Source organism: Octodon degus, unplaced genomic scaffold (assembly GCF_000260255.1).
Source record: "Octodon degus isolate 3935 unplaced genomic scaffold, OctDeg1.0 scaffold00021, whole genome shotgun sequence".
NCBI classification, from domain to species: Eukaryota; Metazoa; Chordata; class Mammalia; order Rodentia; family Octodontidae; genus Octodon; species Octodon degus.
The window spans coordinates 11,963,233-11,978,115 of NW_004524597.1; the positions used below are offsets into that span (position 1 = coordinate 11,963,233).

Sequence of the window (14,883 nt, forward strand, 5' to 3'; positions counted from 1 at the left end):
TCTGCTTCCACTCTGCTTTCCACCAGGCCCAGTGGGCATTATCTTCTTTGGCAGGACTCCATTTCACATAGATGTCCCCTTTCTGTGACATTGAAGGCTACCAACTGTAGAGAAACTTGCCCTCTACAGTGGGCCTGCACAGCTAGTAGGGCACAGGTCTGAGAGCCCAACTTCAGTCAGCTTTTAAACCTTAGTGGTACTATATTTCTTTCTCCAGGATTTGATGAGTTAGAAGGACATAGGGGCCGGGGAGATGGCTCCGTGGAATAAGCGATTCCTTGGCAAGTGCAGGGCCTGAGTTCAATCCCTGGTTCCACCAAAAAAAAAAAAAAAAAAAGAAGGACATGCTGCTCAGCTGTTAGGAAGCGGGTGATGCATACTGACAAGGGGCTGGCTGCACAAGGTTGTGAGCAGGTCCATCACCATGGCAGCAAATGCCCTGCGGCTGTGACAGCTACGAGAGTACCTGAGGCACAGCCTGGCCTTATTCAGCTACTTTTGACTTATCCTTCTCAAACTTTCCTTGCATGACCTTTTGCCCAGGCTTCATCTTGAGCTCCTGGATCTGCTAGTAAAGTCGCTCCATGCTGGTAGCATTGATGACCTTCCTGCAGACTGCATTTCTACCTCCAGACTTTACCCCAAGTGACCTGGCTTTCACTGCTGCATATATGCAAACAGCTTCATTGTTAGCACCCACGTTTGTCAGCCAACAATCCAGAATGTGCTGCCCTGGCCAGTCTGCAAGCCCTTAGCAAGAGCAAGGGGCTGATGTTGGATGGTTTGGATTGTTTTGAGAGTAGGCAAAACAAAGAGTCATCTCTTCAACAAATACGTGGTCCAGAGGTGGGATGTAGTAGCCTACCAACCAAGCACAGCCCACAGATGTCTGCCATTTAACCTGTATGGTGTTTACAAAATTTCAGAATACTTACTACATTTGAAATTTGCAAGAGTTCACATAAAAATATTGACTTATAGCTTCTCTTGAAAAATCCAAGACAGCAATACTAGCAGCCTAGTCAGCAGCACTCTCAGTGAATGGCAGCATAGCTCTTGAGATAAGCCCATGTGTTGTGGCCCGGCTGACACTGTCTTTTGTAAGGTTTGCATTACTTCCCCTTTTCTCTGTAGGTTTCCTCCTTCCCTAGAGAAGAATTTTCATTCTTTTTACTTTCTTAGACCTAAATAAATATTGAAGCTAGTCTTTAGACTGCAGGGAGATCAAAAGAATGAAACCTGACCCTTTGCCCACCCTTTATTTTATTTTATTTTATTTTTTCTACTTCAGCATTGTTTATTTGCTTCTTGTTGTTTCCATTTCTGGTTGTCCACACACAGGTAACAGTGCAAAGTGTGACTCCATCATATCCAATGCCAAAGTCCAACTGACTTGTTCTTTCATCATGAGTTCTGCTTTGGGTATTGTGTCTAAGGAATGACACCTCAACTGAAATTTCACCTCCTGATCACCCTTGTGGTCATGATTAAAGTAGAGGAGCACTCCAGAAGATGATAAAGTATGAAGGTCCTGGGCAGGAAGTGTGATCCTTGTCCTGGTCATGTTATTTAACCTCTCTGAGCCGGATCCCTGGACTCCGCGTGTGAGCCAACGGCTGGGCTGGCTGCCTTGGTCAGGCGTCGCGCTTCTCTCCGCTGGCCAGTTGCTTGAGCGGGCAGCGGGTAGAAGGGCTCTACCGGCTTTGGCTCTCCGGCTTCGGCTGGGCTCGGCTGGGTTCGGCTCTGCCCACCCTTTAAAAAAAAAAAAAAAGACAGACTTGTTTTTTCCCAGGCTAGCCTTGAACTCAGCAATCCTCCTGCCTCAGCCCCCTGAATGCTGGGTACAGTGTGCTCGCACATCACCATTTCCTCTAGTAGGCTTCTTTCCCCACCCCAGAGTCACTTAGTTTGTCTGTCTTCTAGGTGGAGTCCACCAGCAAGAAAGAAAAAGCCAAGCAGAGGCCACTGGCCCTGAACACTGTGGAGATGCTGCGTGTAGCCAGCTCAGCTCTGGGTATGTAGGGGTATTTCTCTAAAGCCCCCAAAGTCTTCTTGAGGGAGATGTGTGGCAGCCCCATTCAGCCCTAGTACAGGGTGTTACCAACACCCTCAGCTTTGCTGAGTAACTCTCTCATGCCATGATGCCTGGGGCATTGAGGGCCTCCAAGTCTCCTGTAGGTTTCATTTCTCTTTAAGTACACAAGAGAGCTGGGTGTGGTGGCACAGTCCTGTAATCCCAGGATTTAGGAGGCTGAGGCAAGAGGATCTCTGTGAATTGAGACCAGCGTGGGCTACATAAGCAAGTTCAAGGCTAGCCTGCACTACATAGCAAGACCCTGTCTCAAAAAAAGTATGCAAGAGAAGTTATAACTAAAGAGAGAATGTGTAATTTCATGGGATTGTTTGTTTGTTTTATTTTATTTATTTGGGGTGGGGCAGCTCAGCCCACCAGGGGGCGGGGCTGACTGGCATGTGGTGCTGGGGGATTGAACCGCGGTCCATGTGCTTTGCTAAGCTTGTTCTAAGTAGGTGCTTTAGACCACTGAGCCATCTCACCAGCCCCGGGATTGTTTGTTAAGATTCAACAGTTTCGGGCTGGTGAGATGGCTCAGTGGTCTAAGGCACCTACTTGGAACAAGCTTGGCAAAGCACAGGGACCACGGTTCGATCCCCCAGCACCACATGCCAGCCAGCCCGCCCCCTGGTGGACTGAGCTGGCCACACACACACACACACACACACACACAAATAAATAAATAAATAAATAAAAATTAAAAAAAAAAAAAAGATTCAACAGTTTCTTTGCGGGGGACCAGGGAGATGGCTCAGTTAAATAAGTGCTTGCCACACAAGGGCCTGAGTTCAGTCCCCAGCTCCACAAACAACCAGTTTCTTTGAATTTATGTGAGGAAAAGAAAACACAGATAATTTCCTCCTGTTCAGTGTCTTAACACTTGCTTCCAGGACTAAACTTGCAAAGTCACAGTCAAAGCAGGACCGTCCCATGATCCTGGGTCAGTGGTGTCCTCTCAGGGTCATTACATCTTGAAACCAAACTGTTATCCCAGTCTCATTTTGGCCATTTCCTTTCTCCTCGTCCTGAGCCCTAGCTTCCTTGTGTAAAATGTAAAACGATACTGCCTAGCTCTCTGGGTTGCTATAAGGTTAAATAATGTGGAACTGCACATTTTAACAATAGCAATAGTAATATCGGCCAAAAGGAGCATGCTAACATTAGAGTCCCCGAGCAGCTTTTGCTGGTGTGAGGAAAAGGCAAGCCAGAACCAGGTATGAGCATCATTTCTCTGAGCCTCATTTGCTCAGTTATGAGAAGGGGTTGTTGGATTGGGTGGTTGTCAGCCTCTAGGCACTGGTGGGGAGCTGTGAGCAGCATCCTTGCAGAATAGCAATTCTAGCTTTCCCATGGAGTAACAACAGCATTGAGCAATTTGCTAGCTGAGTGCCATCCTCCACTGGCCAGGGAGCAGCAGGATGAGCCCTTCCCCAGTAGCTCCTGAGTGCCAGGAGGACACACACTAGGGGCTCAAAACTGAGCTATATGCTTTGTACCATCCTGGTTGGCTCAACAGCTCCCAGGACTTGGTTATATACAGCTCTCTACCAGAGTGTGGGGAAGAGGCCATCCAAAGGTCACATTGTTACTACATCCATGATGGTGGTACAGTGGAGCAGGGCCCACTATGATGGGTCCAGAATTTGTCCTTGAACAGGCTTGATGACATAGGTACCCACCCAGCCAATAGCAAAGAGTTCCAACCATGCCCTCACTCTCCAGGAGTTGCTAGCTGTCTTGAGGGGAGCCAGAGTGCCCAGGCCAGTGGGCAGGTGCCCGGCCATCCCCATGTTCCAGGCCAGCTGAGCCTTCTGTCTCTCACAGGCATGGGACCTCAGCACGCCATGCAGACGGCCGAGCGGCTGTACACACAGGGTTACATCAGCTACCCACGGACAGAAACCACCCACTACCCTGAGAACTTTGACCTGAAGGGCTCTCTGCGGCAACAGGCCAACCACCCCTACTGGGCAGACACGGTGAGGGGAGTGGGCCCTGCCCCTGCACGTATAAACGCTGAGGCTTTAGGACAAGCTTACAGAGCTAATGGCATGAGCCCTGCTCAGACTTGACTCTGCTCTGTCCTCTCCCTCAGGTGAAGCAGTTGTTAACAGAAGGTATCAACCGCCCAAGGAAAGGCCATGATGCTGGTGACCATCCTCCCATCACTCCCATGAGGTCTGCCACAGAGGAAGAATTAGGTATCGAGTGACCTACTTCCTGACACACTCACATATGCTTCATATGCTGCTTAATCTTCCAGGGTGGGAGTGACAAGACATTTCAGCGACACAGCACTGTTTAACAAGGCCATGTGCCTTCAGCAGTATGGGGTTCCCTCTGCCCCTGCTGTTCCCTCATAGGTGAAGGCATCACCTGAATATTTTGTTTCATCAAGGACAGGAGTGAAATGTAGCAGCTGGTCAGGGAAAGACCAGTGGGCAGGTGGCCTTGGAAGAGGACCTGAGGCAGAATGGTGGAGCCCTACAGTGAGCTACGCCTCATACCTCCCACCTGGCCAAGGCTGTGCTGATGGCACTTGGGCCAGAAGGCAATGGGAAGAGAGAGCAGTGCATATGAGGCAAGGGCGGGAGGGATAAGATACAACTAGATGGTAGAAGAACTGGCCTAGCTTGTACCTCAGAAGCAAGAAATGAGAGGTTATGTGGGGAGGCAGGAGTGATGGTTGTAAAGGAACCACCCAGCATGAGAGACTGGCTTTTTCCTTACATTTCCCTCCTTCTTTCTCACTTTTGAGACAGGTTGTCCCTGGCATCAGTGCTAAGGCCCTGCTGCTAGAGGAAGCGTTCTGGGGTCCTTTGCAGCCAAGCCTCCAGTCAGACCAAAGTGACTGGCTATGATCCTTTTGCAGGGGGTGATGCATGGCGACTCTATGAGTACATTACCAGACACTTCATTGCCACAGTTAGCCATGACTGCAAGTACCTCCAGAGCACCATCTCCTTCCGTATTGGGCCTGAGCTCTTTACTTGCTCAGGGAAGACTGTCATCTCACCAGGTAAAACTTTAGGCTCCAACGTCTGAGGCCTGGCCCCCTGGGGTGAGGACTCTGAGTGCTATTGCTGTGTTCCTCTAGGCTTTACAGAGATCATGCCCTGGCAGAGTATACCCTTGGAGGAGAGCCTGCCCACCTGTCAGAGGGGTGACACCTTCTCAGTGGGCGAGGTGAAGATGCTGGAGAAGCAGACAAGCCCGCCTGATTACCTGACTGAAGCTGAGCTCATCACACTCATGGAGAAGCATGGCATTGGTGGGTACATCCGCCCAGATGCCAGACATGGGGGCTCCCATTCCCAGAGCTGCCCTAGGCGGCTATACTTGCACTCACCCCTGCACTGGCCCATGAGCCAGCATCCAGAAACTGGCAGCCCACTGTATAAACAGTTGATCCAGACAGGCTCACTGTGGGAGGCTGCTCTTGAGCCCTTCACATCAGCACATGGCCTCCCCCATAAAGCCCAAGATGCACCCTTGGTGCCCTGCAGTGCCAGCGTACAATAACAAGCACCCACGGGGCTGAGGGTTGTTCTAGGATGCCAAAGGATTCGTAAGTCTGATCAGCAACCTCCCAAGTCCACGCAGCCAGCTGGGTCTGTCCGAGGAGCTGGAACCCCTGTGAAGTGCATGCTGTGGGGTGTAGGTGCTGCTCTTCTAACATCCAGTGCTCCTTTCTGTTGGTGGACAGCCCTGCTCTGGCTTAGGACCTCTTCTTGTGTTGTGGCCTCTGTGAGTTGTACACAAGACAATGGCGTAGACCTAATTTGTGACCTAAAGAGGGGAGTAGGTGGGTGGCCCTGTTGAGGAAGCCCACAGGGGCTATGTAAAAAAGGCCTGTCACACCGGGGCTATGGCAAGAACACATTGGGATGCAGAGACCCACATGCTCATAGGCCATGCACAGCCCACCACAGTGGCGTCCAGGCCCCAGTCTAGTCTGGAAGCCATAGGATTTGGCAGCCTTCTCAGTTTATTCATGTCAGTGTATTCATGTATGAGTTTCTCACCCACGAAGCTGCCTTGGGAAGATTCACGTCACCTACCAGTTTGGGTTGTGCAGTCAGCCTCAGTTTCCTTCTTCCCCACAAACCACAGTCAAAATGCCTCACCTTCACCTTGGCCTTGGGAATTATGAAGGACCCTGGAGAGAGGGGGGAAGTAAGCAGTGGGAAAAATGGGTTCAGCAGAGAGTGTGTAAGCTCCGGGGGGTTGGGGGGGGGGGACGGCACAGTTGGGCCCTGGCTCTGGGATGGGCTAGAAGCCACCGTTTCCAGGTGGAAGAGGCTGGAGAGGTCACATTCAGCCACTGCAGAGTAAGCTCTGTGACCCTGCCAGAGTCCCTTAGCCTCTCTGATCCTCAGTCCTTTCAACTGTAGTGCTAGCATAAGCACTGCTTGACAGCTACCCTTGAGTTCATAAGGCAGTATATGAAAGACTCAGTTTAATCTGGCACAGTGCAAGGGCACTGGGGGCATATTACCTTACCTCCTGTGGGTCACTGAGAATTGGGATCCCCATGATGAGCAGGGGTAAAGCTGGAGTACATAGTCCAGTGGGCCATGTCAGTAGCAGGCTGAGGGATACCTGGGGCTTTGCTGTGTATTTTAGGAACTGATGCCAGCATCCCTGTGCACATCAATAATATCTGCCAGCGCAATTATGTTTCTGTGGAGAGCGGCCGTCGGCTTAAGCCTACCAACCTTGGCATCGTTCTGGTGCATGGTTACTACAAGATCGGTGAGTCCTCACCCTGAGTCCTGGGGCCTGCCAGTGCTCACCAGCTTCTCCCTGGGCTGTGGCTCTGCTGCCTCCTCCACATGAAACTCTTAAGTTGGTGGTAAGCCCTCAGCCCCTTATACACAGTCCCAGCTCTTGCCATGGGAGTGCTGCCCTAGACCTACCCAGGGCAGGGACTCAGGACATGTGAAAGATCTAGACAGGACCTAAAAAGCTCGCAAGCCTCTCCTTCAGTAAGCTGCCTATTAGTTCTGTTCCCTGGAGGTGCCCCTAGGCATGTAGGAGATGGAAACGCACAGCACAAACCTGGTCCAAGAACACCCCAGGAGCAAATCTTGGCCAATCTTCACAAGGTTCCCCTGGGGGGACATTGGGAATGGCTTGGAGCCAGCCTGGTAGCATCTACCTGCATGAATGGGTAGCCCAGGGAGAGGCCAGGAGGATGGGCTAAAGGTGGAGGGGAAGGAAGGGCAGTGGCCCTTGCTCTGCCTGGTGGGATGGCAGGATCCTGGGTACAAGTACTCGCAACAGTGTCATCCCACCTGCCCACAGATGCAGAACTGGTGCTCCCCACCATCCGCAGTGCAGTAGAAAAGCAACTGAACCTGATTGCCCAGGGCAGGGCAGACTACCGCCAGGTCCTGGGCCACACCTTAGATGTCTTCAAGAGGAAGTTCCACTACTTCGTTGACTCCATTGCTGGTAAGGTCCTTGTCTTTCCTGCCCCTTAACACAGATCCCTGGGCTGGGGATATAGCTCAGTGGCCTAAGTGCCTGCCTAGCAAGCACAAGGTCCCAAATTTGATCCCTGGCACTGGAATAAATAAATAACACAGATCCCTCTGTCAAGGCCACTAGCACTTGAGCTGAAGGCACCCATTTGAGACCCACTCTTGGATCTGGGCTCCAGGTCTCTATAGGCCAGACCGAGGATGTCATTTTGATGATTACTGTCAAGACTAAAGAACAGGTGAATTAATACCTTGCACAGCACTGATGAATAGGGCTGCTGCCCTGCCACTCCATCACCAGCAAGAGACATTCCCCTGCCTGTAAGGACAATTGTACCCAAATTCTGGACCATGTATGTGGCCTCCCCTCCAGCCCACCAAGCCATACCAAGCTGCCTTTCATAGGATGGGCCGCCAGAGACCAGAAGGAATGAGACCTCTGCATTCTGCTTGCTCTCAGGAATGGATGAGTTGATGGAGGTATCTTTTTCACCCCTGGCGGCCACAGGCAAGCCACTCTCACGCTGTGGAAAGTGCCACCGGTTCATGAAGTACATTCAGGTAGGTGGAAGTGGAGACCTGTGATCACCCCTCCTCGCCACAGCACCTTTGGGCAGAGCTGGTAACTCAGGCAAATTATGTCACCTCTTCAGCCACTACTTAATTATTAGTCACACAAAATGGTCCTATCTTGGTTGTCACTTAGAATGATTGAGAGCACTGAACAACAAATTGTTGTTCAGCACCAACAAATACCCACAATGTCCCTGTGACCCCAGGAACACATAAACCATTAGGCCACATAAACACACACTGTCCATTTTTTCCTAACACCACATTCCTTGCTATTGTGACTATTAACCTGGGTGTCTTGACTTTAGAACTGTCTCTCTCTAAAGGGCTGGCCAGATAGCTCAGTGAAGTAAAGCACCTGCTTAGGCAGACACGGACTGGGATTTGATCCCTGGCATGCTGTGCCAGCCCTGCCCCCAGGGTGTGCTGAGTACGCAACTGAGACTGGGCATAATGGTACCTACCTGTAATCCTAGTTCTTGGGAGGCTGAACACAGGAGGATCACTACAAATCCAGTCTGTAGTGAGACCCTGTGGACCCTGTACTAAATACATTTTTTTAAAAAAAGAACTGTCTCTTTCTGTGTATGGATTATGTGTCTGGAGACGTATGGCCAGGGATTAAGAGGTCCTTGCCTGGCAACACATGGCACTCTGCATACATGTTAGATGTTCTGTATTGTGAGGGGCAAGAGGGTAGGCAGGAGAATTAGTGGCCCCAGCAACCCTTATATCCCTCCTTGACACTTCCATAGGCCAAGCCAAGCCGCTTGCACTGTTCCCACTGCGATGAGACCTACACCCTCCCCCAAAATGGTACCATCAAGCTCTATAAGGAGCTTCGGTGTCCACTGGATGACTTCGAGCTGGTCCTGTGGTCATCGGGCTCTCGGGGCAAGAGCTACCCACTGTGTCCCTATTGCTACAACCATCCACCATTCCGAGACATGAAGAAAGGTGAGTGTGGGGCCGCTGGCCTTGCCTGTCTCCTGTCCCTACTGGGTTCACACCAAGGGGCTTGCTTACCCTAGCCCACATGTGCTGAGAAGGAAGACCTCAGTGTATGTCTGGGATACTACTCAGGCATCAGCAGGCCTGTCTACCACTTTCTGCCCGAGTCATAATTAGGCAGGTGATTCTAGGCCACTTGCTTACATAGGATTTGGGTAGAGTGAACCGTACCATTTCATGAGCTGGGGTGATTGAGAGGCTGAACCTTGATTGCCAGGGTGATGAGGCCCCATTCCTATCCTTCTGCAGCTTCCAGGGCAGTGGATAGTCCCATGTGGGCTAGTGACATGAGAACCATGTGAAACTGCCATTAATGAGCTGGGAGCAAAGCACAGAAGGGATGCACTCAGCTGGAATCTGCCAGGAAGGCATTAGCATAGGAGGGCTTGATGATTAGGGTTTTTGTTTTTTTTTTTTTTTGGTACCAGAATTGAACTCAAGACCTTGCACTTGCCAAGCAGCTTATGCTGCTGAGCTATCTCTCCAGCCTAATTAAGGAGATTTTAGAGAAGCAGAGAATAGGGAGTAATAGCATCTGGGGACTTAAGGAACCTGGGCTAGTGCCAGCAAAGTTGTACACCAAGAGCGAAGCTGAGATAAGCACTTTCTGCTGGAACATGGGGCCTGGAGTCTGAGGCACTGAGAGCAGACCCAGTGGCTGAAGAGGAGGCATGTATGTCAGGTATTCGTCACCAGGCTTCTTTCTCCCCCAGGCATGGGCTGCAACGAGTGTACACACCCCACCTGCCAGCACTCACTGAGCATGCTGGGTATCGGGCAGTGTGTAGAGTGCGAGAGCGGCATCCTGGTGCTGGACCCTACTTCAGGCCCCAAGTGGAAGGTGGCCTGCAACAAGTGTAACGTGGTGGCTCACTGCTTCGAGAACGCCCACCGCGTACGGGTGTCTGCTGACACCTGTAATGCCTGTGAGGCTGCCCTGCTTGACGTGGACTTCAACAAGGCCAAGTCTCCGCTGCCAGGCGATGAGACACAGCATACAGGCTGTGTTTTCTGTGACCCTGTCTTCCAGGAGCTGGTAGAGTTGAAGCATGCAGCTTCCTGTCACCCCATGCACCGTGGTGGGCCTGGGAGGAGGCAGGGCCGAGGGCGGGCCCGGGGCCGGAGGCCGCCAGGGAAGCCCAACCCCAGGCGGCCAAAGGACAAGATGTCAGCCCTGGCAGCCTATTTTGTATGACAGCTGTGTCTTCCTTCACCCAGGCTCCAGTTTGGTGCAGACACACCGCAATGGTTGTCTTTGAGCTACTGAAACCATTAAAATACATTTGTCTTCTCCAGAGCAAAATGCTTGCGGCCTTTCACTAGCATTGCAATGCCAGAGGATTCCTGTATCCCTGTGAACTATGGGACTTTCTCCTCTCTGTAGCATCCCTCCATCCTGTGTTTGTCCAAAGTGCTCTCTGCTCTACACATAAGGTGTGGAGCCATGAGGAATAGAGCCAGCCTGCAGCTCACCTCTTGTCTCAGGACACATGCAGTGACAGTAGCTATGTGTATAGGCAGGCAGCAGCTTGATGCAGTAAGGACAGTGGACATCCATGGCCCATCAGTCTAGCAGGCATCATACGAGAGAAGCCCATTGAATAGACAAGGATCGGAGGAAAGCTTAGAGAAACAGCAATCCATACAGTCATAGCAGCCACCAGGACACCTCTACCCTGAGCCAACACTGGGATTTCCTGAAACACTGGGAAATGGCTCCAGAAGTTGAAAGAAAATGAACAGTGAGAGGGAGAGGTGACATTCTGGGAAAGCTGCCCCTGAGGACAGGCTCTCAGGGAAGCTGTAAGCTGTTGATGGAGTGGTATATGTCAAAGGTACAAGCTTTGTGAAGAAAAGCACACTGACAGCTTCTGCCCTGACCATACCCACTCTGGTCCTGTTCTGGGGCCTGACAGCTACTTCTGTTTGTCAGTAGAATCTCTGACACAGGGCTGACTTTGCTCTTCCACCCACATGGCCATACCAGAAGGCAAACTGGGGTCCTGATACTCCAGAACTATTCCAGGGACCAGCCCAGTTATAAGGTTAGTTTGGCCTAGCTTATACCCAGACCAACCATTCCATCCCTACCAGGATGCACTGAAATTTCAGCCATAAAGAGGGCTAGTCATAAAGTGTCCCTTTATTTTTCCTCTGCAACTGTCCTTATACCAGAGTTTCCTTCAGATCCTTTGACCTTTGAAGCTAGATTCTGCACTTCTGGTCCCTTCATGCACCATCCAGTAGAGTCCAACCCATGGCCTCTGCTAGCCTGGCCTCTAGGAACAGAGAATGAGAAAGGGAAGACAGCCTAAAGCCAGAACTGTCTTCTCAGCAGCGTGCTTCTTCGAACCATCCCTCCTGCCCTGGAGGCTGAAGAGGACGGTGGCTGTGGGGCCATTGAGGGAGCTGTGTGCAGAGTCTCAGACCAGCCCTCCCTCCCCAGCTTTATACATGGCTCACAGTGGCAGGTCCTGGTTGTCTAGCTGACCTGCCTAGACATAACTGTTGCCCTCTGCAGACTTCATATGTTACCTTGAGATCATGGTGCACATTAATACTAGGTAGATGTGTGTGTATGCATGCATGTGTGTTGTGTGTGCAAGCGCTCATGCTTACATGCCATTGAGTAACACAGGGCTGCAGGATAGGAGCAAAAGGCACTACTGACCTGCAGCTACACACTCACTTCTCTTCCATTCCCCATGAAGAAACCAGTTAAGGGAGAGCCAAGAATCTCCTTTAGAAGGTGGGCACCCCATCACAAGTATCCTGGAAAGTCAGGAGTAAGGGCTTTACAATTCCTGAAATCACAGGCGTCACCAATAGTTTGAAAGCCCAAGAGTGATATAATCCTGATTAAGATGAGTGGGAATATGGGTGAAAAGATGGTGTTTTTATCCACCTATAGGTGGCTGAGGTCCTTAAGGGGCAAAAGTAGAGAATTGAGAGCAAGCTTCCAGAATGGGACATTTGGGGACTAGGAAAGAGTTCAGTCAGAGAGGGCAGAAGTAGGAAGATGTTAATGGTTAGGCTTGGATGACCTCCCAAAGCCTCATCCATTCAAAGGTGGGGCTTTTGGGAGGTGACTGGATCATGGGTGTGTGGCACTATTGGACTAGTCCAGTGATAGGTTAATAGTTCGGTGTGGTATTGGGAGGTTAGGACTGTTTGAATGATGCTCCTGCCTTAAGTGTGCTGCCTTCTGCCTGCCACACCATGAACTGTTTCTCTTCTGCCATGCCACTCTGCTTGAAACCAGTGGATTATTGCCTGAAACCCCTACAAAATATGAGGTGAAATAAACTTTTCTTCTTTAACTCGTGGGTGTCACATACTTTGTCCCAACAATGAGAAAGTTATTAAGATAGAGGAGGACTGAGTGCTAACAGTCCCTGGCTCTTTATCTAGCCAGGGGCACAGCCTTGCCAGAGCAGAGAAGCAGGGACTGTGGCCAATGGGGTAGATGATATACGATTTGTCTCACAATAATGGATATCAGCTAGGAGCTGAGGCACGATGGAATAGACAGTAAGGTGTTGACAGAGCCTCAGGGCATGAGTAATGTCACAGGCACTTCCATGGTCTAGAGCCCACTGGGGCAAGCACCCAGTGATTTACAGTCATTCTCTAATCTCAGATGGAACTAGTTCTCAAGAGCTAATACAGTTGCCGCTGAGGAAGCACATAGGCATACACACTTTCTGTGGCAGCACATCTTATGGTATGTGTGTGGGGGCTGCCACATATACCACCTGGCCTGGACTGTAGATCTCAAACTTCACAGCTGATCTGAATATGTCCTAGGTACACTTTGAGAAACACTGACTCAGGATCTCGTATCATTCCTATAAAATAGTTTGGTTGGTTTTGTCCTTATTTTTCTGGTAAAGACACAGACTTGAGTGAGCTAAACAATATGCCCAAGTATATAAGTAGACTCAAGATTTGCTTAATGTTCCTACACTGACAGGGATCTAGGATGGGATAAGTAGGATAGTGGGTGAGCTAGGACCCCTATCCCTGCCTGAACAACCACTGCCTAACAGACTCATCCCCAATCCCAGATTATTTCCTTTCCTGGCTAGTTGTCCAGGTTCCTGGCTTTGCAAAAAACACTCCAACTAGTGAAGCACTCTGAGCACCCTTAATTCATGGGAAGGACACAGTCTAGGGTAGTCCTGTAAATCAGGTAGGCAAGACTCTTCAGGAATTGGTTTCCATAATGAAATTAAAGCCAGGGTAGTAGCACACATCAATAATCCCACCACTCTAGGAGGCTGAGGCAGGAGGATCAAAATTCTAGCCCAGCTTGGACAACTTGATGGGTTAGAGAATCAGTTTCAAAACATTAAAAGGGGGGCTATGGATGTAGCTCAATATTTTTTCCCATAATTTTATTGAGAAATAGCAATGAGACAGTTTCAAACCAAATTGGTAGGACAGTTTCAATAATTTAAACATTGCATACATTCTTCCTAGTGGTTAATTGCAATGTAGCTCAATATTAAGACTGCCAAGAACTATATCTGGGGCTCAATAACTTTTTTTTATTTTTTATTAATTTTTTTCCTGTATTTTAGGGCAGTCTACAAGGTCTCACTACGTAGATCAGACTCATAGTGATTCTCCTGTTTACAGCCTCCCAAGTGCTGGGATTACAGGTGTGGGGCCACCACGCCCAGTCTCAATGACCATCCCACCGTACCCCAGGGGCAAGGCCAGCAGATTGAACTTGGCCTCTGAACTCTACTGAAATCAGGCTGGCCCTAAAAACTTTTTTTTTCTCCCCCCCCCCCCGAACTGGGGATTGAACTCAGACCCTTGCCTGCCAGGCAAGCGCTTATTCTACTGAGCTATCTCTCCAGTCCCTTAAAAAACTTTTTAGAGAAGGTTTATTTTTTGCTTTTGGTGCCGAGGACCGAACCCAGGGCTTCCAGCTTGCTAGGCAAGCATTCTACCGCTGAGCCAAATCCCCAGCACCCCTAAAAACTTTTTTAAATAAAAAATCTAATTACACTTTATATCTGCATTGGTATAGCAATGAATACATTTTCTTTCACCTAAGCGTTTCTTTCTGGCTTTCAAGGAAAACATTTTTTGTAAGCCTCTCTCATGGCAGAAATATGACCTCCCCCTCAAAATTCATGGTCTTATGCTCAGAACCTGTGCCAGTGTTAGGTTATATGGCAAAGGGAAATTAAAGACGCTAATCATCTCATTAAAATACACTGTCACCTGGGTGTCTGGACCCAAAGTCATCACAAGTGCCTTTATAAGGGCAGAGAGAATCAGAAGAGGAACGAGAAACAAACATAGCAGCAAAAGAAGGGCTTTCCTGGCTTTGCAGATGGAGGAAAGGACACTAAATCAAGGAACTGGTAGTTGTAGAAGCTGGAAAGGGAAGGGAAAGATTCTCCCCTAGACCGTCCCCCCCCCACACCCCCAGGAGCTCATCTTATTGACACCTGGATCTCAGCCCACAGAGACTATAGAGACTTTTGACCCCCAGAAGGGTGAGATAAGAAGTCCGTGTTGTTTTACATCTCTTATTTCGTGGACGCTTACTGCCTAAAAGTGTGGTCGCCAGATAATGTGCCTCCTGCCCCGCTGGATGGTTTGCATCCCCGCTCTGCCACATACCACACAAAGTGCTTAAGTCCTGAGTGCTGTGAGGTAAGGATCGTTCCCCGCAACTACGCCAGGCTGGGAAGAGCGAGGCATACCGTCAGTCAGGTG

General features: G+C 49.9%; 1 protein-coding gene across 6 annotated transcripts in view; it reads left to right on the top strand.

The window, feature by feature from the left end:
• The window catches only part of Top3b (DNA topoisomerase III beta), a 28,776-nt gene extending 18,335 nt beyond the window's left edge, over positions 1-10,441 (top strand). For all 6 annotated transcript variants that reach the window (XM_023711554.1, XM_023711557.1, XM_023711555.1 and 3 more), the window contains 10 exons: positions 1,924-2,014; positions 3,899-4,053; positions 4,170-4,275; positions 4,947-5,093; positions 5,172-5,345; positions 6,701-6,829; positions 7,382-7,531; positions 8,021-8,121; positions 8,889-9,090; positions 9,858-10,441. In XM_023711554.1, coding sequence (XP_023567322.1) covers positions 1,924-2,014; positions 3,899-4,053; positions 4,170-4,275; positions 4,947-5,093; positions 5,172-5,345; positions 6,701-6,829; positions 7,382-7,531; positions 8,021-8,121; positions 8,889-9,090; positions 9,858-10,339 — 1,737 coding nt within the window. In that variant the 3' untranslated portion in view covers positions 10,340-10,441. The remainder of the gene's footprint in view (positions 1-1,923; positions 2,015-3,898; positions 4,054-4,169; positions 4,276-4,946; positions 5,094-5,171; positions 5,346-6,700; positions 6,830-7,381; positions 7,532-8,020; positions 8,122-8,888; positions 9,091-9,857) is intronic.
• The last annotated feature ends 4,442 nt before the right edge of the window (positions 10,442-14,883 follow it).